The sequence below is a fragment of the Mercurialis annua genome, linkage group LG2, assembly GCF_937616625.2.
Source record: "Mercurialis annua linkage group LG2, ddMerAnnu1.2, whole genome shotgun sequence".
NCBI classification, from domain to species: Eukaryota; Viridiplantae; Streptophyta; class Magnoliopsida; order Malpighiales; family Euphorbiaceae; genus Mercurialis; species Mercurialis annua.
The window spans coordinates 40,239,185-40,265,353 of record NC_065571.1 but is presented as its reverse complement, the minus strand read 5'-3'; the positions used below and the strand labels follow the sequence as shown (position 1 = coordinate 40,265,353).

The 26,169-nt window shown below is 35.3% G+C and overlaps 3 protein-coding genes across 3 annotated transcripts; 1 reads left to right on the top strand and 2 right to left on the bottom strand.

The window, feature by feature from the left end:
- The first annotated feature begins 9,451 nt into the window (after nucleotides 1-9,451).
- Nucleotides 9,452-16,432, top strand: LOC126670088 (uncharacterized). The gene is made up of 2 exons (XM_050363744.2): nucleotides 9,452-10,097; nucleotides 16,227-16,432. The coding sequence occupies exon 1, from the start codon at nucleotides 9,598-9,600 to the stop codon at nucleotides 10,093-10,095; it is 498 nt and encodes a 165-aa protein (XP_050219701.1). The 5' UTR covers nucleotides 9,452-9,597; the 3' UTR covers nucleotides 10,096-10,097; nucleotides 16,227-16,432.
- A 3,821-nt stretch (nucleotides 16,433-20,253) lies between these two features.
- LOC126668498 (uncharacterized) lies at nucleotides 20,254-20,721 on the bottom strand. The gene has a single exon (XM_050361689.1). It carries the CDS (start codon nucleotides 20,719-20,721, stop codon nucleotides 20,254-20,256), a length of 468 nt encoding a protein of 155 aa, XP_050217646.1.
- A 78-nt stretch (nucleotides 20,722-20,799) lies between these two features.
- Nucleotides 20,800-23,129, bottom strand: LOC126668497 (uncharacterized). Its single transcript, XM_050361688.1, has 4 exons — nucleotides 22,515-23,129; nucleotides 21,772-22,389; nucleotides 21,026-21,726; nucleotides 20,800-20,944 (listed from the first exon to the last, which is right to left on the bottom strand). Exons 1-4 carry the CDS (start codon nucleotides 23,127-23,129, stop codon nucleotides 20,800-20,802), a joined length of 2,079 nt encoding a protein of 692 aa, XP_050217645.1.
- Nucleotides 23,130-26,169: the final 3,040 nt, after the last annotated feature.

Here is a 26,169-nt window from a genome sequence, read left to right as displayed (position 1 = left end):
GGTCGGTTTCCAAAAAAGAACAATAATGACTGGTTTCAGAAAAATTAAAAATAATGATTCTTTGTTTGAAATTAAATAAACAATAATGGTAATATAGTGACAGTAGCAATATTTCTTGTTCAATTCTACTATAATTTTTGAAGTTTAATTATAATCAATATTTTTCTTCAATTTTAATTTATAATCAGTTCCATAAAATATTTATAAAAATATATTTTTAACCAACATTTATTTCATAAATACACAGCAAATACACTATAAAATACCATAAATATACTATAAATACACTATAAATATACCAACAAAAAAATAAAAAACATCAAAAAAGATATTTTTAAAATTAAATGGGCAATTAGAAAATAAAAAAGATATAAAATATAATTACTTATAAAAAATGATTGTTATTATTTTTTAAAAATAAGATATTTTGAGAATTATCAAAAAAAATCTTTTACATTATTCTGTCTTTATTTTTGTCTACCTTCATATTCCTATTGACATGACGAGACCATAAGGAGCCACGTTAATGTTATAATTTTTTACTTCTTTTATCAGAAATAAAATTACTACAAATCAGTTGTTAACAAGAGCTAGAGGAATTAATTAGTATCAGTTTTAAATTTATTTTATATCAGTCAAACAACAGGCTGCGGAGAGTCCGGGTCAAATCCCCGACCTCACGCATATAAAGCCTTAGATATCATAGTCAAGGGCTCAAATGCACGTCAGTGCTATTTCAACGCCTCTATAATATATCATAATTTTCAATTTTTTAATTTTCTAAGAAGTTAATTAAACAAATATATTTTTTGGACAATCAAAGATGTCTTATTAATCAACTAGATGAAAATGTCAGTAACAATAGCATGATGAATATTTGAAGGAATATTCCCTTTCCATTTTACATTATATCTATCACCATTAAGAGCTTTCCTTGCTAGCTACCCTATTAGATGGGTTTTTGACGAATTTGTATATACGAAGCTTAAAAAAATTCAATTTTATGCTTATTTAAAATTTAATATCAAAAGAGTAACTCGGTCCCAATAATCCGCATTTGGAAAATGCGGATTAGTAAGCAATCCGCATTTGAGAAATGCGGAATGCTTATTTGTCGGCTGATTAATCTTAATCAGTTGATTAATCAGCTTATTAGGCAATCCGCATTTCTCAAATGCGGATTGCCTTTCCCCAATGATTGGGGAGATAGTTTTCTGTCTCCCCAATTGTCACGGTCTAATTTCAGAGATCGCGACCGGCGTTAGGGTATGGGTATGGTTGTACCGAAATCCATAGCTAGCCTCGCGGATAACCACACAATACAAATAAACCTGCACAAAACCAATATTCGGGGGGCAACTGAGACTCCAACATAACTAGCAGTTTATATAAACAATTATATAACCAAATGCTCGGCTCAAACGCGAGACTTCAACAACATACCTTATATATAAATAGTCAATCGAAAGTATAACATGCCAACAAAATAAATAAACAGTCGGCCCAATCCGACAAATCAAAGTATAAAATATAAATGAACAATGAAAGGTAAACTCGTTCAATTGCGGTCTAAGAGTATAAAACAAGTTGACTAGTTTTATTAAAACAAAAGAACCTCCGAAGAAATCAAGAAGTCAGAGATCTACTAAAGCTCTCAAATTATAAACCTGAAAAGTGGGGAAAACAACGGGGTCATATATACTGAGATGAGTTCATACAACTATTTACATTTATTAAGTGAAAACCTTTTTAAGACCTCATACTCCTTTTAAAATAATATATACAACATTATGAAAACAACATTGAAATGATCCTAGCGTAAGTATGACATATCACACAGAATCCTAGAGTGGACGAGAACAAATCCTCGTCAAATCCCAGCGTAAGCAAGACATTAGTGTGCCGATCTCAGAGTACTTACCGGTGCACACAGTCTCGATAATGCCTATCAAGTAGCTCGTTCCAATCCAGATCCATAACGATATAAAAACTCAGTTCGTAAACATTTATATATTAAAATACACAATTCACTTAATAAAATGGTAAATAGCAATATAAACTCACTACTTGTGAAACCACGTGAAAATCTAGGCAAGCAAACTAATCCTGCACGGACTCCAATGCACAAACAGACGACGGGTATAAAAACAAGGCATATGTTAAAATCCATACAGCCCCTAACTCTAAGAATACTAAACGTCACATAGGACTAGCATCTCAACCATAACCAATGTATAAACCGAAAAAAAACATCCATACTAACCAATAAATAAGTTAAACTTATATGAGTTCTCGCTTTAAAAATCAAAATCCGGAGTTCTTACATATCTTAGATAAATCAATTTAAAATTAATTAAATTTTCCAAAGCAGTGTGTTAGCCAAAAACCACATTATAAGCTCAACAACATGTCGGGCGACACAAATCTAACCCGACCCAAACATATACCAAAGTATAATCCAAAGTTCAAAACCAAAATCCTTTAATTAAAACAAAAGTATTTGAAAACGAGAACTCAAGTAAAGCTTAACAACAACAACAATCCACTAGCAATAACATTGTAATAACCTAATTTTTTTAGATATTACGTATAGTGCCACGAGGCTTAATCATGAAGATTAAGGTCAAGAATGTCAGATTGAGATTGGATAATAAGAATATAGACCAAAGCGGGTCTATTAGAATTATCGTAAAATAATAATTTAAATGGAAAATTATTATTCGATAAATTGGATTTGAGCGGGATTAAAAAAAAGAAATAAAATAAAATAAATGAATTGGATAGTCCAAGCTAATAATTTTCACGCCAAGCTCCGTGAAATATTATTAATAAATTATCATCAAATTTTCATAAATATACGAAATCGTTTTAAAAGTAAACTTGACGATTAATTAAGAACACAGTTTGAAGTACAAATTAGCCCTTTGAGCTAAAATGAAATTTTAGCAAATAGTAATTTGAAATAGTTAATAATTGGTCGGAAAAGGATTTCCGAGATGGTTTGAAAGTTAAGCACGATGGTTAATTAAGAATTTGAATAAAAGTGCAAATTAATAGTTTTAAGGTAAAGTGGACTTTTAGCCACTTTTAGCCAAAGTGGTGGACTTTTAGCCACTTTTAACCAAAGCGGACTTTTGTCCAACCACTCATCAAAGAAGATTATATCATCATTATTTCTATAAGATAAAGAATAAAGCTCCCAAACCCCATTTTTCTTCTCAAATGGCCGAACCCTCCCCCTATAATGCCAACTTCATCATTTCTTCTCCAAACTTCAAGATTCTTGATGCAAATCAATCCTAGACCAAATATAAGCAAGGTAAGGTGAGCAATTTAGGGTTTCTATGGTTGATTTGTAGTTCATTGAAGTTAAGAAAGTTAGGGTTTATAGTGAATAATTGGGGTTTTTGTTGATTGTTTTGTGTAAGGTGTTCATGAGCTTAGTTAAAGGATTTTGAAGGTGTCACGATCCAAATTATTGAGCCGCAACCGGCGCTAGGGAACGGGAGTGGTAGCTTCGGAACCCGTAGCAAGCCTCAAACCACTAATAATTTTTGAAAATAATTAAACAGATAACATCAAACAACGGGAGCAAATAAACATATATAATATATAACCAACTATTTACACTAACTGTTCAAAACCTCGCGGGCTCTAATTACCGTACCCTGTACGAACTGGCCTCGTGGTACTATATACACCAGTTAGCGTATCAAATATATCACCGGCATCTGGTGCCGTGAACAAAACATAAAGCACGTAGCCTACAAAAATATAAATAAGACAACAAGTAATATGTACAATCAAAATGTACTACTGTCTAAGCTATTACTCTGTCGACACTGGATTACTACTACAGCACTCACAGAAGTCAGAAAACTATACATACACAGCTGACTTCCGGATTCCAAAATTGGCTTCTAACTAGGCCCAGACGCTAAGCACCTGAAAGATATCAAAGGTGAGGGGGTCAGTATTTGGAAAAATACTGAGTGAGTTTGCAGTTTACTAACGGCATTATAATAAAAACATAGCATCGCATTTCCATAAAAACAATAATATAAAATAATATATATAAACAGGTATTTGATCCGTTTGAAACTAATATCCTAGCATGCGACACAATTTTCGAATATTCAAATCATGCTGATCCAAATGGTTCGACTAGAGAGTGTTTACACTCTACCTCGTCGATCGCGACCTGTCTCTTAATCCCAAGGTGTGAGTCCAACTCACTAGATACGGGGCTCAGGTTACACTGTAACCGAGTTCCCGCTCGTATCGAATTTATTAGCAAATTTCATAATTCATGTTCATATTCATATCATATCGTATCATATCAAATCATTTCTTAAATGCAAACACACTAGACTGACTCGATATTGTTGATCACACAGCCTATTGATACCCAATAGGTAGCTAGTTTCTTTGGATCGCATACTAGTTCCTCGTATATAAACTAGATAGAAACATATAGCATTTAATCAAATCATATATAATGCGATGCGTATAAACAATACTTGTATATATAAAATATAATATTAAATAACTTTAATATGTAATACATGAAAGTAAAGTGCAACTCACAGTAACCTCTATCCAATCAATTATATGGTCGATGAAATGATATGCTCTCGCTATCCCACGTTTACTGACCTCTCTGCTCGCTAACACGTCTGATATATAATAATTAACGTTTAATAGTTAGGTATATATCTCGTATGGTTATTTGTCTAATATTTTCAAATCTTAGGGTTTAGTTTCATTCTTATTCTTATTTACGTATTCGATAACTTTTAGTCGTATAAACGACTTAACGGATACTAGTCCTCGTATTCGAGAATCGTATAACTTTCTTAACGTTTTTGACTATTAAAAACATCGAGCTAATCTCGAAACTCATGATTCTCGGATCCAAAATTCGTCTTTTAGAGTCTAATACTCAGAAACATCAAATACCTAGGTCAAATATAGTTTGCATACACGTGTGGGCGAGTCGGGGTGCACGGGCGTGCATTTTTGTGGGTGCACGATCGTGCAACCAAGTCCACGATCGTGCACCGCATGCACAACCCCCGGAAATTCATTTTCCAGGGCTTTTCAGCTATCCCGACGTGCTATACATTCAACTATACGAAACCCGTATCTCGGTTTCTTCAAAAACGCTAACATAACATCAAAAACGTCAAATTTAACCTTAATACTCTAATCCACTAAAACAGCCACAAAACTCACTGTTTTCGCACCAAATATCAACCTCTTACCTTGATTTGATGCTCCGAGATGATAGAGCTTTCAATTCTGAAGAGATCGCCGCGCAAATCACTTGAATCGGACGTCGAACGACGAAATGGCGGCGAAACGACGGTATCGATCGATATTTCTCCAACTCTCACGAATCTTCTTTCTGATCTTCATTTCATATTTCAAAACCTTATATATTAAGTTTAAAAGCTTACTTTGATCCCTCTTTTCTTCCTTTGTTACAACTTATCTTTCAAACTTTTCTTTTGTACGATTTAGTCCATAACTAAATCAATAAATGCTTTTATTATGACTTATACGTATTATTTATATCCGATAAACAATACAAAACCCGATATTAATATTTTCTTGTCAAAACTTATAAATTTTCATTTTTGAGTCGTAGTGGCTAAATTACCACTTTAGTCCCTGCACTTTATTTTAGGGCTTTTCTCGATATTTTTCCTTTTAATTCCACTCTAACTTTAGAACTGAAATATAATATTAAATTCTTCGCTAAAATCTTTTCCAAAACAGACCTACTAAAACTTATTTATCCTAATCTTATCGAGAAACTTTCCGATATTGCCACTCCGGCGACTCAAAACTGGACACGTGGTCCAATTAGATAATTAAATATTTTGGGGTATTACATATGGTGAATTGTAAGATTGGATCATTCGGCTATGAAATACAACAAATGCGAGGAAGAATTTTTGAGTTTGTATGAAATTGGTTGGTGAAATTGAGTGATGGATTGGCCAATGTATTCGGCATTCACATGAAGTCTATGTGTTTGATAATTTGACTATGTTAGATTATAGAAAGTGTGTTGTAATGCATGAATGTTGAAATGAAGTTGGTTAGGGTTTCAGCAATGAGCTTAAGATGATGATGCAAGTGCAATTGATGAGTTTAAGCTTGAACTTTGAAGTGTTAAGAGCTGAATATAGGGTAAATTTGATTGTTAAGTGTTTGTTAAACTTTGATTGAGAATTGGATTAAGGTTCAACCCTTGTTATGAAATTCATGTCTAAGTGTTTTTAATAATTCTTAGGTCTTGGAATGTATAAGATATTGATGGAATATGGGGGCTGGATTTTGTTTATGTTAAAGCATGCTTGTCGATATATTTTTAGTCTTGACACGTAATAAGTCGCGATACGAATCGACGCAAACAAGTTTGACGTTTTGCAGAAACTGTTCTGCAAAACAGCCATATTGTGAAAGAAATATCTTGAGTTGTATAACTTCTAATCAAGTTTTATTTGTTGTTACAAAAACTTAAGAATGTTATCTCTGATTTTCTAGGTTTGAGTTTTTCTTAAATCTGTCTCTAAAATATTCATATGCAACAGAACATTATATTGCGTAAACTGCCCTGCATTTTCAGAACATTATATTGCGTTACTACTTTTTCGTGGCAGTCCTACAATGTCTGAGTGATGGGCTCAAATTGCATTAATGGGCCAATTTTAATGATTAATCCTTTAACCGATTATTATTTGATTTGGAATGATTTTGGAAAGTGGTAAACAGTGCTGGCATGCTCAGGGGCAGTTTGATATACATACAAGGTTAGAAATACTTTTTAACCTCGTTGACTTTGAGTGCCTGGCACTCGCACGGGTTTTGACTATTGATCTGGTAAGAATTGGCTCTCGGTCAGATCACGAGAGTTGTCCGTCTTGTCGATCCGGTTCTACCGATTGGATCCGGAGTTGATTCCGAGTTTGAGTTATCTCGGAATCGGCTCTGGAAGTTGCTAGTTTGGTTGGCCTCGGGCTCGTGGGCCCGGTTTATACAGTATGTTATATGTTTGAACTTCTGGATCCTTTTACATTACAGCATATTAAAGTACATGAAATTATCTACGTCTGGGTTCGAACTGAGCCTGATTTAGAGTCTGGATGAGCCCGGAAACACGATTTGAAGTTCGGATCGAAGTTTGAAGGATCTGGGAGGCGATTCTGAAAAGCTGACGATGAAGAAGATGCCGCCAATTTAAGCTGCCGGCGCCGGCAGGTTATTTTGCGGCGCAGTCACTTTATTCCGGCGGCGCCGTCGGTTTCAGTGGCGGCGGCGGCGGTTCGTCGGCAGGTTTATAGCTCGTTTTGTTTTGCTTCGTTCTCACTCGTTTTAAGCCCGTTTCTCATGCTAAAATAGTCAAACTCGCATGAAATTGAACAAGGAATCCAAGTATAACATTTACAGAGTGTATAAAACTCATTTAAACAAAAAATATTTTCCGGGCAGCAACTCGAAAATAGGTTTTTTCATGGCAAAAAACACCTAAAACATGCATTCTAAGGGATCTAATTGATTATTTTTTGGGTTTGAACATTAAAAACAGCTAATTATAGTGATTAACATGCTTTTTCATCGAATTCATGGCAATTTATTGAAAACATCGAATTAGCTAATATGGCAATTTTATGGCTAAAATTAACAAATAAGCTAACATGCACCCTAAATCACACAATCACAGCAATTATGATATTTATGGCATACAATCTATTGGAAAAATCAAAGGAATAAATATAAAGGGTCCTCAGAATTACCGATCTGAGTTCTTGAATCGTTTGCTGGCGAAGTGAATGCAGAATCCAGCTTCGAATTCGTGCGGATGTTGCGTTCTTAGAGAATTAACACGTATTAGTGTTTTCTGGTTCGGAATCGACGTGATTATGTGTGTGTGTGTGTGTGTGTGTGTGTGATATGTAAAATTCGGCTATGGCTAGTGTAGATGAGGAGATCGAATTTTCTAGGTGTTTTTCTAGGGTTTATGTGCCACCACTAGCCAGGCCGACTTAAGGCTGTATTTATAGGGGAATGGGTGACCTAGGGTTCTCTAGAATCTTCTAGAATATTCAAGAATCTTTTAGGGTTGAAAGTGTATGAAGTGATAAGCCTTTAGGTATTAGGATTAGCAAAAAACACTATTTTTTAAATTAAATTCGTATTACAACTTGATGGCTAAGTAAAAGAGTGCTAAATGTGCATTTTGGTGTCCGAAAGTGTTAAAAAAGGTTCCTTGGGCTCTATAGATTTGGTCATGGTCCATCCCGGTCCGTAAAACTTGCAAATTGACCTATAAATTCTAAGACATTACAATTGGTCCAATTTCTGGACTTAGATTACAATCTCTTTGAATTTTTATGGCTATTTACATCTAATTGCATTTTAATCCTCCAAATTTGCAGATGTGCACAGATTACGCCTGTTTAGATTACAGCAAGCAAATCGAAAGCTTGTCATCCGGACATATTTCTCTGAAAATCATCATTGGACGCTTAAGTTTCTTATCACTTTTTACCTGTCCGAAAAATAGGTGTCTACAATTTGATATTTGTGTTTAACGTGCTATTTTACCATATCATAACCTGAATTATGATAAGAACTCATAAAAGTCATTTTGAATCTGTTTAATTTTATAACTTGTTGTGTTGTATAACGAGTCCCGTCAGATATTAATAACTTTATAAATTTACTCAAACAAATATTAGAGAAAACTACTATGAGCCCCGCATATGTCATAATTCACAGTTCGGTATATCTTGTTTGAAATTAAAACGTTTTGATACCTCACTTTTAATTATTTAGATGATTAGGGGCTTCTGTTACATTTTGGTACAAAATCGTTAACAGACTTAAAATTGAGGTATCAAATCGTTTAAAGTGAGGTATCAGATCATAAACATACTGAAAATTGAAAATAAGGTTACAAATCGTTCGAAAGTGAACACCAAATTGTCAACGGAAGTAACAGATGCGTCTAATTATAAATGGAATCGAAAATAAGGTACCAATTTTTTTGATTTTTAAATAAAAAGTATCAAAATGTAAAGGCCAATCCCATATAGAGGTCCTTGTACTTTACACTATTTTTTCTGTAGGTCCTTATACTTCATTTTTGTATTATCTAGTCTCTCTACTTACCTATTTTTGATTTTCAGGTCCTTTATGAGTTTTTTCCAGTCCCTCTACTTACAATTTTTGTTTCCTCCAGCCACATAAAATGACCGGAAAAAACTCATAAAGGACCTGAAAATCAAAAATAGGTAAGTAGAGGGACCAAATAATATAAAAATAAAATATAAAGACCTACGGAAAAAAATGTATAAAGTACAGGGACCTCTATATAGGTTAAGCTAAATGTAAATTAGACTAGGAGGCCTAATATTTTTCATTGATGTCGTGTAACATGTCGTCTTACAATTTCGTCAACAAATAGGAAAGAAACGACAGAAAGAGAAGAAACCTTGAAGCCTCCGCAAGTTGACTAATTTCCAATCTTACCCTTCACCATCTTCTTCTTCCCTGCACCAAACAATCATCTCACAGTCAACACCAATGGCACACCTCAACATCTTCATCGCCTACCTCCTCTCTCTACTCTTCTTATCAAACACCCATCTCACTCTCTCACTCAATCCTGACCGTCTATCTCTCCCCCAATCCCCCACAGATGTTCACGACCTTCTCCCTAAATATGGCTTACCACGTGGACTATTACCAGACAATGTGAAATCTTATACTTTATCACCAACTGGGTCTTTCACAGTTGAACTGACAAGGCCGTGTTATGTTCATTTTGATAGGCTGGTGTACTATGATAAGGAGATTAAAGGGAAGCTGAGCGACGGTGCTGTTGATGATGTGTCTGGTATTCAAGCTAAGAAATTGTTTATTTGGGTGTCTGTTAGTGGGATTGAAGTTAGTAAAGATGATGGTATGATTGAGTTCTTTGTTGGTCCTTTGTCTGAGAAATTGCCAGCTAGTGAGTTTGTTGATGTTCCTGCTTGTAAGAGTAGGGTTGCTTCTCCAAGGACTAATCTTGACTCCATGTGAAGGTAAATTTTTTATCTTTATCTGTCTTTTAGTTTTGGGTTGAATTCCGGCGAAACGGTGTTATTTTAAGGTTTCCTGTGTCAAATTTGAAGTTTCGTGTCCGAAATGTGTCCGACAGGACAAGTTGATTGAATGAAGTATGTGCTATGTAGGCTAAATGCAGATAAATATAGGGTGTTTTATAATTTAAGGTAAAGTTTTAATTTTTGTGATTCCAAACTCGAATTTTGTTTTATTTGGATTGAAGCCTTCAATTTTTAAGTGTGTTTTGAAGCTTTGCAATCTCTCAAACCTGTTTTTGAGGTTTTATTTTTAATGCTTTTAGTTAACTTAGAAGAATTTGGGACCAATTTGTTTTGATTCCAAGAATGATTTAGCATAGAGAATACAGAATTTTAGTTTCCTATATGTTGTAAACTTTTTCTTTAGTTAGGATAAAATTCTACATTTCAATTGCTTTTCCAAATGTTTTGAGTATTTATTGTGCTTATTTTTTGGCATCCTCTGCTAGGGACTAGCCGTAGTTTCAATGGTATTAGCAATTTTAAGGAGTGTTCATGTTTGAACATCTATACACAAACAATTGTTAAGATTACATGACTTTTAGTGTCTCCTGGGATAACTACATTAGTGAAGCAAAGGTGTAATATATAGTAGAATTGCAGCATTAATCATTACTGCAATTATTTGAGACTGGACAGCTAGACAAATTTTAATCATAAGTCATAGCCTTATTTTTACTAGAGTTGATTACAAATATTGACTTTTCAAGTTTAAGAAGAGTTCTCAGAAATAAAAACAAAACGGCGGAACTTAGGGCTCAAGAAGTTTTCATACAACATAGTCATGCACAAGTAAACTCATAGCTAATAGCACACTAGCTCATAGCACATAGCACACTACATAGTCATGCACAAAGTAAACTTATTTCTCATTTAGTACAGTTATGATAGTGTATAGCTTGCTGTTTCAATGATTTCTGAAGAATTGGCTACTATAAAATTGGTAGTTTTCTTAATTCGGCAAAGCAAGAGCTTCTTAGATTATGATTAAGGCCGTCTTAATATGCAGTCAGAGGCACCATTCTTCTTTTAATATTTCAAGTGATGAATCTACTAGTGCCTATGAACTACTGACTCACAGTCTCCGTGAGCATAGTATATGTAATATTCCGCACGAAATTCTAGCATCATTTAGACAAAACTGTCGACAGGTCTTGTATCTCGAAGTGATAGCATTCAGCATAGTTATTAAAGGCGAAAGGCGACCCGAGGCGACAGGGGTCCAAAAGCCTTAGGCGCAAGGCGTGGGGCGAGGCGAAAGCCTTTTGGAAAAAAGGCGACCAATTAAAAAAATAAAAAATAAAATATACCTTTACTAATCAACTGATTTATATGATTTTTATTTTCTATTTACTAATTTAATAGTTTAAATTTTATTTTATGAACTTAAATATATTTTAAATTTACATTTAGAAAGCTAAATTAGCCTTTTTTGCTAAAAAAAGAGTCCTTTGAAAACTTAACCGTTATTGATGTTAAAAAAAACCCATTTATTATAGATTAAAGCCTTTCAATGTATAATATAAGTCGAGAAATTTAGGTAAAATACTCTAAATTCTTAAATATTTGCAGATTATACCTCACGTGTATAAACTTAGAGAAAATACTCTCAGTATTTTAACTTTTTATGTTTTTACTTTATAAACTATTTTATTTATTTTAATACCTAAATATTCTAAGAGAATATTAAAAAATACCTCAAAAATCTGCGTTTTTTACTCCACCTCTGTTTGCAATACATAAGCTTTCTTCGCGCCCTTTCCGACGGTTATTTGCTAATTTCTATTCGACGATGACGCGATTGCATTTAAATCTCTGTACAAATTCGACGCCCAACTGAAACGCCAAATAAAGGTATTGGCGGATGCGGAACAAAAAGCAGCAGCGAAGGAATGGAAAGCGGCGGATGAATAATAGATCGAGTTACTTTATTTTAGATTTTCAATCATCTGATTATTTTGTAGGAAATCCAAAATATTATTTTTGTTAATTTTTTAATTCCATATTCGTTCATGTATTTGAATCCCTTTTTGAGCTGTGATGACTGGTTTGCTAGAAACTCTGGCGCTGAGGTTTTGGGGAAAGTGTCGGTTCTGGAGAATGGAGTTGGCTGAGGAAGATAAAGGTGTATGCTTGAATTGTTTGGAGAAAAAGAGGCCCGAGAAGGTAATAATGTTTATCTTTTTTCTTGAATTGTGTTTGGTTACTCATAAATGTGAATGGGAAAATAAAACGAGAGAAAAAAAAAAGAACAGTGCTTTTATCTCTTTGAACTTGATTAGGAGCCTAATTAATTAATCAAAGAAAAATGAATTGTCGTTAAAGTTCTTGGGTGATTTGATATTAATCTAATAGGTAAAGGCAGTTTATAGAGACTGTGAATTGTTCATTGGAGTTGTGGAAAAAAATTCTGGTGTTTCTGTGAAACCTTAATCTAAATCTTCTTCAATAGTTAAAAAGATTTCTTAATTCTTGAGCTCTTTTATGTTTATGCATTTTAATTGTAACTTGAATTATAAGTGGTTCTTCACCTTATATAGAATTAATGATAAATAACAAAAACTGATTATATTTTTTGTTTGAATGAAGAGGTGTTGATTATGGATTTGCCACTTTGTTGTGAAATAAGCTAAAAATGGACCAACAAATTTCTTGTATTAATGCTTTTTCTGGGTTTTTGCTTTTGGTAACAGGTAAAGCTATTGGTGCTCGCTTCCATTATGCTTCTGATAGTTTTCATGAAATTGTCCTTATCCCCTCTACCATAGAAAACAGTCTTTGCAAATATCAACTTTCTGGTGTAATATTTATAATATGGACTTTTGCTATTTACCAAGCGTAGTTGTATTCTGAAAACTAATTTTGAACTTTCCGTCTATTGTTCTAGTTGTTGCCTATACAGCTCATGAGCCTCACACCTGAATAAATGCATATGTTGCCTCCGGAGCAAAGACATCAAGTGCTTCAGCTACTACAAATGTTCTTTTTCAACTAGAAATCACAAATTCTCGATATTCATCTATACTGGAAATTGATTGAAAATAAGGAGGAACCATGAGTTGAAACAAGATACTCCTTTGAGAAATTTATATTACGCATTTGTGCATAATGCTGCCATCTTATTGCAGCTTAGCAAATTTTGTAGTCAAGATTATGGTGCTAGCAGTTTTACAGTGTTTACATTTGTTGTTTACAATGTCTAGTAGTTTATGTAGTGGATTTGTTCCTCTAGTACTAATTAGTGTCTTTATGATAAGATTATGATAATATCATGATAAGATTATGATAATAGTATAATATAATTATGATAATATTACGTAAAATAATTTATCCAAATAGTATAAAACAATTATGATAATGCTATGATAATGTTATGATAACTTTATAATAATATTATGATAACGCTATAAAGTACGTAAATTATCTTTGCATTACATGATTATGATAATATCATGATAAGACTATGGTTATGATAAGGCTACGATAATATTATGATAAGACTATAATAATATATATTTTTATTGATGCTATAATAATATTATGATAAGGCTGCATATATTATATAAAAATTATAATAATATTATGATAATATTATGATATTATTATGATAAAAGTTATGATAATATTATGATAAGACTATGATAATATTATGATAAGACTCTAATTATATTATGATAAAGCTATAAACGTAATTTATGATAAGTTTATAATAATATTATGATACATTTATGATAATATTATGATATGATTATGATAAAAGTTATGATAATATTGCGATAAGACTCTGATAATGTTATGATAACGCTATGATAATATTATGATAAGACTCTAATAATATTATGATAAAGCTATAAACATAATTTATGATAAAGTTATGATAATATTATTATAAGGTTATTGTTATAGCATGATAAAACTATGATAATATTATATAATTCTGCATGAATTATATAAAAACAATTATGATAATATCATGATAAGATTATGATAAAATTTTATATTATTTATTATAATGTTATAATAATGTAATGATAATATAATGATAAAGTAATGATAATATTATGATAATGTTATAAAGTAATGATAATATATGATAAAGCATCGGAAGAACCACATCGATGAGAAATCAACCAAAAAAATCACAACGAAAAATCCACCGAAAGACGCGCGACAGCGGGATGGAGAAAAGTGATGATCAGAAAAAATAAAAAGAGAAAAAAAAAACTAATAGTGTGAGAAATAAAGAGCAAGTGAGAAATTTGATAGGGAGATTATATAATATTATGATAAGGTTATATGATAATATCATGATATGATAGTATTATGATAAAACTATGATAAGATGATATTATTGTGGTAATGTTATAAAGTAGGTAAAATATATTTGCATAATAAAATTGTGATAAAGTTACTATAATATTATGATAAGGTTGTGATAAGATTATGATAATGTTACGAATATTATGATAATGTTATAATAGATTATAATAATATAATGATAATGTTATAAGATAAATTTGTATGATAAGATTAATGATAATATTATGATAATGATATGATAATATTTACGAAGTTACGATATTACTATGAAAATATTATTTAATTCTGAATAAATTACATAAAATAATTTATGCAAAAATTATGAAAAAATTGTGATAATATTACAATATGCTTATGTTAACATTGATAATGTATGACTAAGTTATGCTGATATTATGATAAATTTATGACAAAGCGCGTAAAATAATGTTATAATAATATTACGATAATGTTATGATACTGATATGATTATGTAAAAAGATTATGCAAAAATTATAATAAAGTTATAAAACAAAATAAATTTGATTAGAGAATAAAAATTCACCGCTAGCTAATTGTTGAAATTACTCCAATGCTGTGTATAAATGGCTTGTTTAGAACATTTTATGTTTCAAAATTCTTATCTGAAATTGAACACAAAAACAAATAACAAAGTAAGTATTTTTCGGAAAAAAAACAACAACAGAAACTGTGTATTTTTACTTAAAATCCAACCTCTGTAGACCGAAACTGAAGAATAAACTTCCATTTCCATTTGGATAATTTTGAGAACCAGTATTTGATAGTAAGCTAATTATTGAAATTACCCCAATGTTGTAGATAAATTAAAACAGAACAAATTTAATTTCAAAAGGTCTTTTATTTCAAAAATTAAAACAAAATAAATTTAACTTGTTCACCATAAAGTAAACTGGGATGTCAAATGTGAGCCAGCATTTATAGAATGATAGTCACTGGTTTGGGTGTAAGTATGCGCGTGAGAGAGAGGGTCAGAAACAAAAAACACATGTAAGATGTGTGTTAGATTACATGTGCTATGCACTAGAGTAAAATTATAAATATCTGAACACTTGAGAGTAAAAAAATAAAAGAATAAATTTTTTGATGTATTTTTAGTATCTTTTCCATGTTGAGGTAGTATTTCCTATTATTTTCTTATTTTAGGTAAATACCTAATTTTCTCATATAAGTCTTGGGCTGGTTAAAGGAGGCCCAATAAAATATTAGGGGAACCTCTATTCTCTTTCCCTAACCTATTCTAATTTTCCAAACCCTAGACAAAGCAGCCGCACGTCAGTCATGTCTTCTTCTTCTTCCTTCATTTTCTTTTTCGTCTGGGTAACAGAGGTTTTAATATAAAAAAAAAAAGAAAAAAATGCCTGAAGTCACAAAGGCGCGCGCCTCTGGCCTCTCGCCTCCTGCCTGAGGCGCCAGAGGCGCGCGCCTTTGTGACATCGCCTGCCTTTGGTCAGTTGAGGCGACTCGGCCATCGCCTGAGTCGCCTCTCGCCTGAGGCGCGCCTCAGGCGCGCCTTTAATAACTATGGCATTCAGTTTGAACTAACCTAAAATGAAGTTTTGATTTTGTTTTAATTGAACGAAACCGAAATATACAAGAATTTCAAATATTTTAAATAAAACCAAACTGAACTAGCAAACTTGGTTGCTTTAATTGTAAGTTGCATTATGCAGAGTTTTTAGAGACAGCTTTATAATTATCAATATTCTTAGATTTTATGGTTTGGTGCAGGTGCTTTTGTGCAGGATTGTTGAAGCCCTCATCAAAAATCGGTGTCTTTGCAATGAAAGCTAACCGGATGAGTTTTTTTTGTACCCTTCAGTTGTGTGTCAATACATGTAATTGTTTCCTTGATCAATAAACTATTGTCTCAGTGACTTCTGTGCTTTCCAATGTGTATTATTTGTTCATAAATGTCTATTTCTGCCTTGGGGCGATCTCTATGTGTGTGCAGCATGTGCAAGTACAACATGCGCATGTCTGATGGACACAATCTGGAATAACAGGGTTATCATATGTAGGTCAATAGGTGCCTGCAAATAGGGAATATAACAGCAGGTGCTTACAAATATATTAGGGATAGTCTAAGGTCCAGCGCTGGACGACAAAACGAATAAAACAACGATTTTACCTTTTGTTAACTGTGCTGGTAGGTTGTTACCGGGCCCACATTATAAAAAAAGGTTTTTTTTACACAAATCCCCTAAAAGTACTATGATGTTTCACTTTTTCCTCACCATTTTGATTGTGGCAAAAATCTCTCAAAAAAAAATAAAAAGTTTCCAAAAATCCCTCATAACTCAAAATAAAAGAAAATGAGACAATATTGTCCTTGGTATTTGTCAACATTTCATTGGTCAATGTTTGAGTCAATCAAATGATGATACGTGACAAATGTGGATTTGGTTAGACAAACTAACCAACCGCCACCGACCACCGGCCAAATTTCGGTCCGACCGGCCGGACCACCGTGGTCAACGCCGGTTCGACCGGCCGGAACCCGCGGTCAACGGCGGTCAACTATAATGGTGAGATTTTAAAAAAATTAAATAAAATACAAATTTGCTATTAGTAGGAATAGAACCCATGACCTCTCACTCTTTGTCCATGTGTCTAACCATTAAGGCAAAACATATTTGTTGTCTTTAATTACTCTTTAATATATATACATATACTCTTTAATAATGTATAAGAAAGCATTTAAACTAAATATAAACATATTAAAATGATTGATTATAAATAATATATTATTATAAAATACTAATAAAATATTACGCTTGTTAAAATTTAAATTAGTTTATTCTAATTAAATTAATGCTAGTGTAAATTAAATATTAACTTAAAGTAAATTAAGTTAAAATAAATTTATAAATTAATGTATTAGAAACACAATTAACTTAATGTCAACTCGATATAAACTCAAAATCAATTATGTAAGTTAATTTAGTTGATATTAAGTTAGTTTTTAAAATTATAATAAATTACTAAAAAAATTACTTTAAATTGACATGTGACCTTCATCAAGTTTACATTGAGTTGACATTAAATTTACATCGAGTTGACATTAGATTTATATTGAGTTTACATTGAGTTGATATTAAGTTACATTTCAAAATTAAAATAATTTACTATTTCAGATTGATATTAAATTTATATTGAGTTAACATTAGGTTTGCATTGCATTGACATGAGATTTACACTAAGTTGACATTAAGATTACATTGAACTGACATTAGGTTTACATTGAGTTGACATTTAGTCGTCATTAAGTTGATATTAAGTTGACGTTGAGTTGATATTAAGTTAATTTTTAAAATTATAATAATTTACTAAAACATTTACTTTAAATTGACATGTAGTTTACATCAATTTTACATTGAGTTGATATTAGATTTACATTCACTTGACATTGAGTCGACGTTGAGTTAATATTAAGTTTAATTTATACTAAGTTTACATTGAGTTGATATTAGGTTTATATTGAGTTGACATTGAGTCATCATTGAGTTTACATTGATTCGACGTTGAGTTGACATTAGATTTATATTGGGTTGCATTGAGTCATCATTGAATTTACATTGATTCGACGTTGAGTTGACATTAATTTACACAAATCATTGCGAAGAATCTTAAATAATTTACTTTCAATATACAATTAGTTTATTTTTAAAAGTATGAATTATAAAAAAATAATTTTACTATTATGATAAAAAATAATTTCATTTAAAATTTATAATTATTTATCAAAATATTTACTTTGAGTTGATATTTAGTGAACATTAAATTTACATTAAGTTGACATAAATTTATATTAAATTCACATTAAGTTTACTTTAAGTTTATATTGAGTTGACATTGAGTTCATATTAAGTTTATATTCAGTTCATATTAAGTTTATATTGAGTTGACATTGAGTCATCATTGAGTTTACATTGATTCGACGTTGAGTTGACATTAGGTTTATATTGGATTGACATTGAGTCATCATTGAGTTTACATTGATTCGACGTTGAGTTGACATTAAATTTACATAAATCATTGCGAAAAATCTTAAATAATTTACTTTCAATGTACAATTAGTTTATTTTTAAAAATATGAATTATAAAAATAATAATTTTACTATTATAATAAAAAATAATTTCATTTAAAATTTATGATTATTTATCAAAATATTTACTTTGAGTTGATATTTAGTGAATATTAAATTTACATTAAGTTGACATAAATTTATATTAAGTTCACATTAAGTTTACTTTGAGTTTATATTGAGTTGACATTTAGTTCATATTAAGTTTATATTCAGTTCATTTATTTTAAATTTCCTTTCGACTCATGTCAATAAAATCTTAGATAGTTTGCTTTTCAATTACTATTATTTTATTTGTCATTTTATAAATTATTTTAAATAGTATAAATAATAAAGTTAACATTAAGTTGTCATTGAGTTGACATTAAGTCGTTATTAGGTTTATATTGAATTTTCGCACACCACGGCGGGTCCCACCACCATGTATCCGACCACGATCACCTCGGGTCTGACCAACAAACCATTATATTTTTTAATTTTAACAAGTGAAATATCTTAATAGTCTTACTCATGTAGTAAGAAAGAGTGTAAAATATAAATATATATATATATTTTATATTTTTACTGTGTAAATATTTATTAAATAAATTAAATTAGACTAATTTAATTGTAAATTTAATTTAAATTGATATTTAGTTTATATTTAATTTACACTATAAAAATAATTTCATTCTAATAAATTTATAATCAGATATATATAATATATATATACATTATAGAGCAAATGTTGACAGCAATAAACTTTTGCCTTAACGGCAAAGCAGTTGATCATTCTTGTAAGAGGTCAAGGGTTCAAATTCCCTTAACCCCAATATGATGTTTTGTTTAATTTTTAATTATTTAACAAGTATTGGTCCAACCATTAAAAATGGTCAGACCACCAACCATTGGTGGTCCGACCGGCGTTAACCAGCGGTGGTCCGACCGTTGATCGCGGTGGTCCGGCCGGTGATGGTTCGGTTAGAAATGGTTAGGTTTATGTAAAATTAGGAAAACTTATTGAGTGTATTGAAAACACAATAGGTAAAATACACTATAGCATGGACAAAGATATGATCGAAGGCCTTGACGTCAAAAAATGCCGGAGCATCTTGAAGGGGAGTATTGCCAAGTTGGCGCCGAAAGTGGATGGAGCTCGTAGGGAATTTAGCACCGTCCGAAGTGAATTAGAGCTTTGCTTTTCCCAGTTTTAATAATTCCAAGTCCAGAACAATTTGTTTGAATTACATTGTAATGTTTGAATATTCGTACTCATTGATCGGCCTGGTGGCCGCATCTTATTGTTTTGAATATTTTGTTTTTGTATGTTAATCGGCCAGTGGGCCGAACGTTTCGTCGTTGCTCACCTTTTTATATTCTTATCATTATTGGTCGAACATTTCATCATTGCTCACCTTTTTATATTCCTATCATTATTCATCACGTTATCGGTCCATAATTAGTCCGATATGAAACAATTGATTTCATAACAAATTTTTACATAAAATGTTGAGAAAAACGGAGGACCCGTTGAAAAAACTCAACCGTAACAATAAACAGCCGAAATGACAATGATATTTTCAAACAATCGGCGTTGGTATTCTAATTTATAAAATAGAAACGCCGAACGTTCAACGTTTTATATGAACATTTATCAGTTCATGATGTTCGGCGAATGCTCGTGGCGGTCATTATTCTTCGTCAGCTCCAAATAGCCGTCGGTCAATGTTCTCCCAACAACTGGGAACATATTTCTTTAGAAACTGACCATTGATCGCCCTCTCGTATTCCTCCCCGTCAATATTCGCCAGGACATACGCACCGCCAGTTAACTTGGTAGTCACGATAAGCGGGCCTTCCCAATTCGGACTCCATTTACCAAGTCGCTTGTCTTTGTGGCCAATAGGTAGAATCGTCTTCCATACTATATCCCCTATGGCAAATGACTTCGGTTTCACCCGCTTATTGTATGCCCTTTCAACCCTTCTTTTCTGGGCCTCGAGGTGATCTAATGCCGCCAATCTATCCTCGTCGAGATCTAAGGAGTCTATCACCATCTTGTCAAAGTAATCGTCCTTAGACAACCTATTCTGGTATAGACGGCGAGTAGACATTACAGTAAGCTCCATTGGCAACATCGCATCGTACCCATACACCATTCGGAAAGGTGAAGTTCCTGTGGCCGACTTTTGGCTGGTCCTGTTCGCCCAAACTGCTTCTGACAATAACGCGTGCCATTATCTTGGGTTTTCTTCAATCATCTTCTGAACAATAAGCTTAATAGCTTTGTTCGTCGCCTCTACCTGTCCGTTGGCTTGCGCATAGTATGGTGTTGAGTGCAGCATTTTGATCTTCATCTGAGACGCCCACCAAACTATATCGCTTCATGTGAACATCGTCCCTTGATCAGTAGTTATTGATTCGGGTAGGCCATGTCGGTGAACGATGTACTCTTTAAAAAACTTGATCACAGCCTCTTGCGTGGGAGATTTTAGAGGCTTAGCTTCGACCCACTTGGTGAAATAGCAAGTGGCGATGATGACAAAAATATGACCATCTGACGAGCCAGGATATATTTTTCCTATGAGGTCGACCGCCCATCCTCTAAATGGCCATGGCTTAATGATGGAATGGAGTTCTTCGACTGGGACATGCTGTATCGGGCCACATTTCTGGCATGCTTCGCACCCCTTGGCATATCTCACGCAGTCTTGTTCCATTTTCGGCCAATAGAAACCGTATTTATGGATTAACCATCTCATCCTGGGTCCTGCCTGGTGGGCGCCCGCTATCCATTCATGTACTTCGGCCATTGCTAGCATTGCTTCCTTTGGGCCGATGCATCTGAAGAGTAACCCTTCAAAACCCTTTTTGTACAGTTCGCCCGCTAAGACGACGTAGTTTAGGGCCAAGGTCCTTAACCTCCTATTCGTATGGTCTGGCTCCTCAAACCATTTCAAGATTTCAGTCCTCCAATCTTGGGTAACATCCAGTTGGTAGGCCGAAAATTTCCTTTCATCGATGGTGATGCCCCCAGTATGGAGATTCGGCGTTTCTCTTTCGATTGTGTCGAACTGGAGATTCACCTTGTACCCACTGCCGTGTTGAGCCAGATCATTCGCGACACCGTTATCGGCCCTCTCGGTGTATTCTATCCTTGTATCCTAAAAGCCTTCGATCAGGTGCTTCGCCTTGTTGCAATACCTCACCAATAGTTCAGACTCGCACTTGAATTCCCCAATTACTTGTTTGATGACCAACAAAGAATCGCCTCTAACGTTGATTTCCTTTGCCCCCAGCTCGGCCAAAATTTCGAGACCAAATATTAGAGCTTCGTATTCTGCTTGATTGTTGGTACACTCAAACTGGAGTTTGAACGATAGTTGGTAAGATGCCCCCAAGAGCGAGACAATGTGCACCCCGGCGCCTGCACCCTGGATAGTCCTGGACCCATCGAACCACATCTCACATATGGCTATGTCGCAGCAACTAATTGTTTCCTCCCTAAAGGTGATACCAGGATGATCGGCAAGAAAATCGGCCAACACTTGTCCTTTTACTGCTCGCTGGGGAACGTACACTAATGTGAACTCGGACATAGCAATCGCCCACTTCCCAATCCAATTTCTTAAGTATGGTTTTGATAGAATATACTTAATGATATCGGTTTGGGATAGTACGTACACCACTACCGGCAACATGTAATATCGTAGCTTGCAACACGTGAAGTACAAACACAGACACATTTTCTCTATGTCGGTATAGCGGATCTCAGTATCGGTCAACCCACGGCTCAGATAATAGACCTCTCTTTCGACCCCGTTATCCTATTGGGCGAGCATACACCTCAGGGATTCATGTGCAGCCGATAAATAAAGCAACAATGGTTTATTCGGCTTCAGAGGGGTCATAATCGGGGTTTGGCCAAGTACTTTTTTAAATCGTCGAACACCTTCTGTTGCTCGTCCGTCCATATCCAGTGATCGGTCTCTTTTTCTCGTAGCAGAACACTCCAACTGCGAAGTCGGCCTGCTGTGTTCGCTGTGAATCGTCTAAGGAAATTTATTTGACCGATCAGTCTCTGAAGCTGCTTCTTGGTTTTAGGTGGTTCAGCATTAATGATTGTCTTGGCTTTGTTTTTATCTACCTCTACTCCCCGCTGGTGAACCAAGAAACCTAAGAAGTTCCCAGCCGACACTCCGAATGCATATTTGAGAGGGTTCATTTTTAACCCATTAGACCGTATGCGCTCGAATCCTTTTCTCAGATCGGCCAAATGAACCTCCTCGGTATTCGACTTCACCACCACATCGTCAATGTAGACTTCAAGGCAATCCAGTCCTCTGAACATTTTGTTCATCGCTCGTTGGTAGGTCGCACCCGCGTTCTTCAAGCCGAAAGGCATAACGACCCATTCGTAAGCCTCAATCGGCCCGAGACATCTGAAAGTTGTCTTGGATACGTCCTCCATACTGATTGGTACTTGGTTGCACCCGGAGTGTGCATCGAGGAAACTAAGTATCGTATGCCCCGCCGCTCTATTTATCAGCATATCGGCCACAGGCATCAGGTACTCGTCTTCAGGCATGGCCAGGTTGAGGTTTCAAAAATCTACGTATATCCTTAATTTTCCGTTTTTTCTTCATAACAGGGACGATGTTAGATAGCCATTCGGTGTACTGAGCTTCTCGGATAAACTTGGCATCTTCTAACTGTTTAATTTCATCATGGATGAGGGTATCCACTTCTCTTGACATTCGTCTGGGGGGCTGCCGAAATGGCCGAAACCCACTCTTCAGAGGGAGCTTGTGTTCAGCGACACCTGGATCGAGGCCCGGCATTTCATCGTACGACCAGGCGAAAACGTCGCGGAATTCGATGAGTAAAGCGATCAGCCGTCCTTTAAATTCTTCAGCTAACCCGTCATTGATATAAATAGGCCTAGGCGATTCATCCGTGCCCAAGGTCACTTCTAGCTAGTCATCTTGTACTTGGGCGGGATCATCTTCCAGTTTCCCTGTTGCCAGCTGTATATCCCCAATTTTCAGAGATCCGGTTGGGTCTTGATCTTGGTCCTCGTAGATGCATTTGGCCGATGCAACGTCATATAGAGAGGCGAGATGTCTGATCTTCTCCCTTAATTCCCTGTGTCATGCTATCATTCTTAATATTTGATAATAGTAAATCGGCCATTCCCTCCGAGGGTCATCGATACTGACCGATCCGAGTTGACTAACAAACGGGGCACACTAGCCTCCCCTTTGGAACAAAGGGACTGTATGTTTCGCACTTCCTCGTCATATAAACGTGCCTCGAGCACATTATGGTCTTCGTCGAAGGGGTTAGGGTCGCCCTGTACAACTTCGGCTTCACCATCCTCTCGCCATATAAACAATATTTGATGCATGGTTGACGGTATGCACATATTGGAGTGTATCCAATCCCGGACGAGCAATATGTTGTAGTTGCTCCGGGCGTTGACCACAAAGAACCCCTCTTCGGTTTCTACTCGCCTAACTTTTATCCGGAGGGTAATGTATCCCTCAGCCGGCGTCTCGCCTCCGGAGAAATCGGTCATGTAAACATCAGTTGAGTCCAGCTGATCTCGATTTATGCCGAGCTTCTTGAGCATCTTCGCCGGTAATATATTGACCCCAGCTTCGTTATCAATAAGGACCCTGTTGACCGATACCCCGTTCAAATCGGCCTTGATGTATAGCGGCCGAATATGCCTTGTCATCCTCGTTGGGGGTTTACTAAGTGATACTACTGCCGTGCAATCGGCACTATCACCTTCTGGGACGATCACATCGCCTTCCAACGTCGCCTTCTGCCCAGGCTTGCTTCTATACGAATCAGGGAGTCTGGCCACTTTCACTCCGTACTCATCCCTGACAACCGGGACCCAAGCTTTCAACACCCCTTTTCTGTGTGAGACGATTACCTCACGATCTTTGGGCAATTTCGCTTTCAATTGGCCATCTTGGTGAGAAACGAGCACGTCTCTGTAAGATAGTTTCTCGCCAAGATCTACCTCGCTCTTGTGAGCCTCTATCTTTTTAATTATGCTGGTCGAATCTTCTGTTCGACTCACTTGCTTTGGAACCCATATCTTTCTTACCTTGGGGGTTCGTTGTTCACGTGGCTCGGCAGTAGTTTCGATCCGAACCCTATTGCCCAACCTTTCGGTTATAGTTTTACCCCCTTGCTCGGCCTCTGGAGCCAAACTTGCGTCGTGATTCGCCCCTGACTCTTGCCTTAACCTCTGCATACGCCTCTTTTGGGTTATCGTCATACGAGGGGTCGCCTCCGTTGGCCAAAAAATCCTTTTGAACACGGTTGTCTTAGACTCCCGCTGTGACTGATGCTTCTGCCACTGCTCCGTGGGCGATTTAGGCTTTAATGTCTTGGGATGTTCCCTTACTTTGTCGGCTCTCTTAGCTTCGAAACAAGTGCTGCATGATGGGCAAGTTATCTCTACAGTAGGCGAGCTATGGCGTTTTCTCTTCTGTTGCTGAGATCGCCCACTTTCTCCTCGCCATTTGGAACCATCGGTCTCCACCCTGGGCTTAGGCCTTCTCGGATTCCACTTACTCTGGATATGTCCCTGCTCTAGGAAACTGTCGAGGTGAGGCCGAACGGTGTTAATGGAGACATACTTTGCATCGGCCTCTTTCTTCGTTGGAAACAGAAGTTTCCCCTCGTTGATCACCTTCTGGATCACATTTCTGAAGTTCACACAATTATTCGTGCTGTGCCTCCAGGAATTATGGTACTTGCAATAATCCTTTCCGACCAGCTCTTCTGGCGGTGGGATTACGTGACCCTCGCTGAGGGCGATCTGCCCATCCTTGAACAAGGCATCAAAGATGTCGTCGGCCTTGGTTAGATCGAAGGAATATTCCTTCTGTACCACCGCGGTTTTGTTCTTTTTAACGAAGCCTGGCTTTCTTAAGGCCGAACACTCCAGGGGCTTAGTTCCCAAGAACACGTCCAATTGGTCCTTGTAATAGGTTCCTTTAAAAGCGCCCCGCCTCTGCTCTTTCTCTTGAAGAAGTCTTTCGTAACTCGTCACCCTGTTTGTCAGTTCAAACAAGTCACGGAATCGATGGCCTTCGAAATGCTCCCTCATGGCGAAGCTCATTCCTCTTACCACCATCTGGACGCAATCGGCCTCAGACATCTTAGTAGAGCATCTTGTTCTAAGGTTCCTAAATCGGCCGATGTACTTCTCTGCCGGTTCGCTCGGTAATTGAGAGATTCGGGCTAAATTGGCGAGGGTGACATCTGGTGGTGCTCTGTAAAATTCTTCATGAAAGAGGATTTCAAGATCTTTCCAAGTGTCTACTCAGTTTGGGGACAACCTTGAATACCACATGAATGCCATCTTGGTCAGAGAACTAGCGAACAACCGGAGTTTCCAAAAATCATGTGCCGCAGCTTCGCCACACTGGGCTGAAAACCGGGCGATATGCTCGACCGTCAATTGCCCCTTTTCCTCGCCCGAAAAAAAATTCAGGTACTTTGTATCCCCTTGGGAAAGGGTACAACTTATCGATCCAGTCTGGGTAGGGCTTCATATATGACGGGCGAGGCATCGGTCTCAG

Coding starts and splice junctions, on each gene's coding strand:
- LOC126670088 (XM_050363744.2), top strand. CDS start 9,598: ATGGCACACCTCAACATCTTCATCGCCTACCTCCTCTCTCTACTCTTC.
- LOC126668498 (XM_050361689.1), bottom strand. CDS start 20,721: ATGGTGTATGGGTACGATGCGATGTTGCCAATGGAGCTTACTGTAATG.
- LOC126668497 (XM_050361688.1), bottom strand. CDS start 23,129: ATGCCTGTGGCCGATATGCTGATAAATAGAGCGGCGGGGCATACGATA. Junction 22,390..22,514: donor GGACGGACGAGCAACAGAAG/GTGTTCGACGAT, acceptor CTCGCCCAATAG/GATAACGGGGTCGAAAGAGA. Junction 21,727..21,771: donor AGTGCGAGTCTGAACTATTG/GTGAGGTATTGC, acceptor GAAGGCTTTTAG/GATACAAGGATAGAATACAC.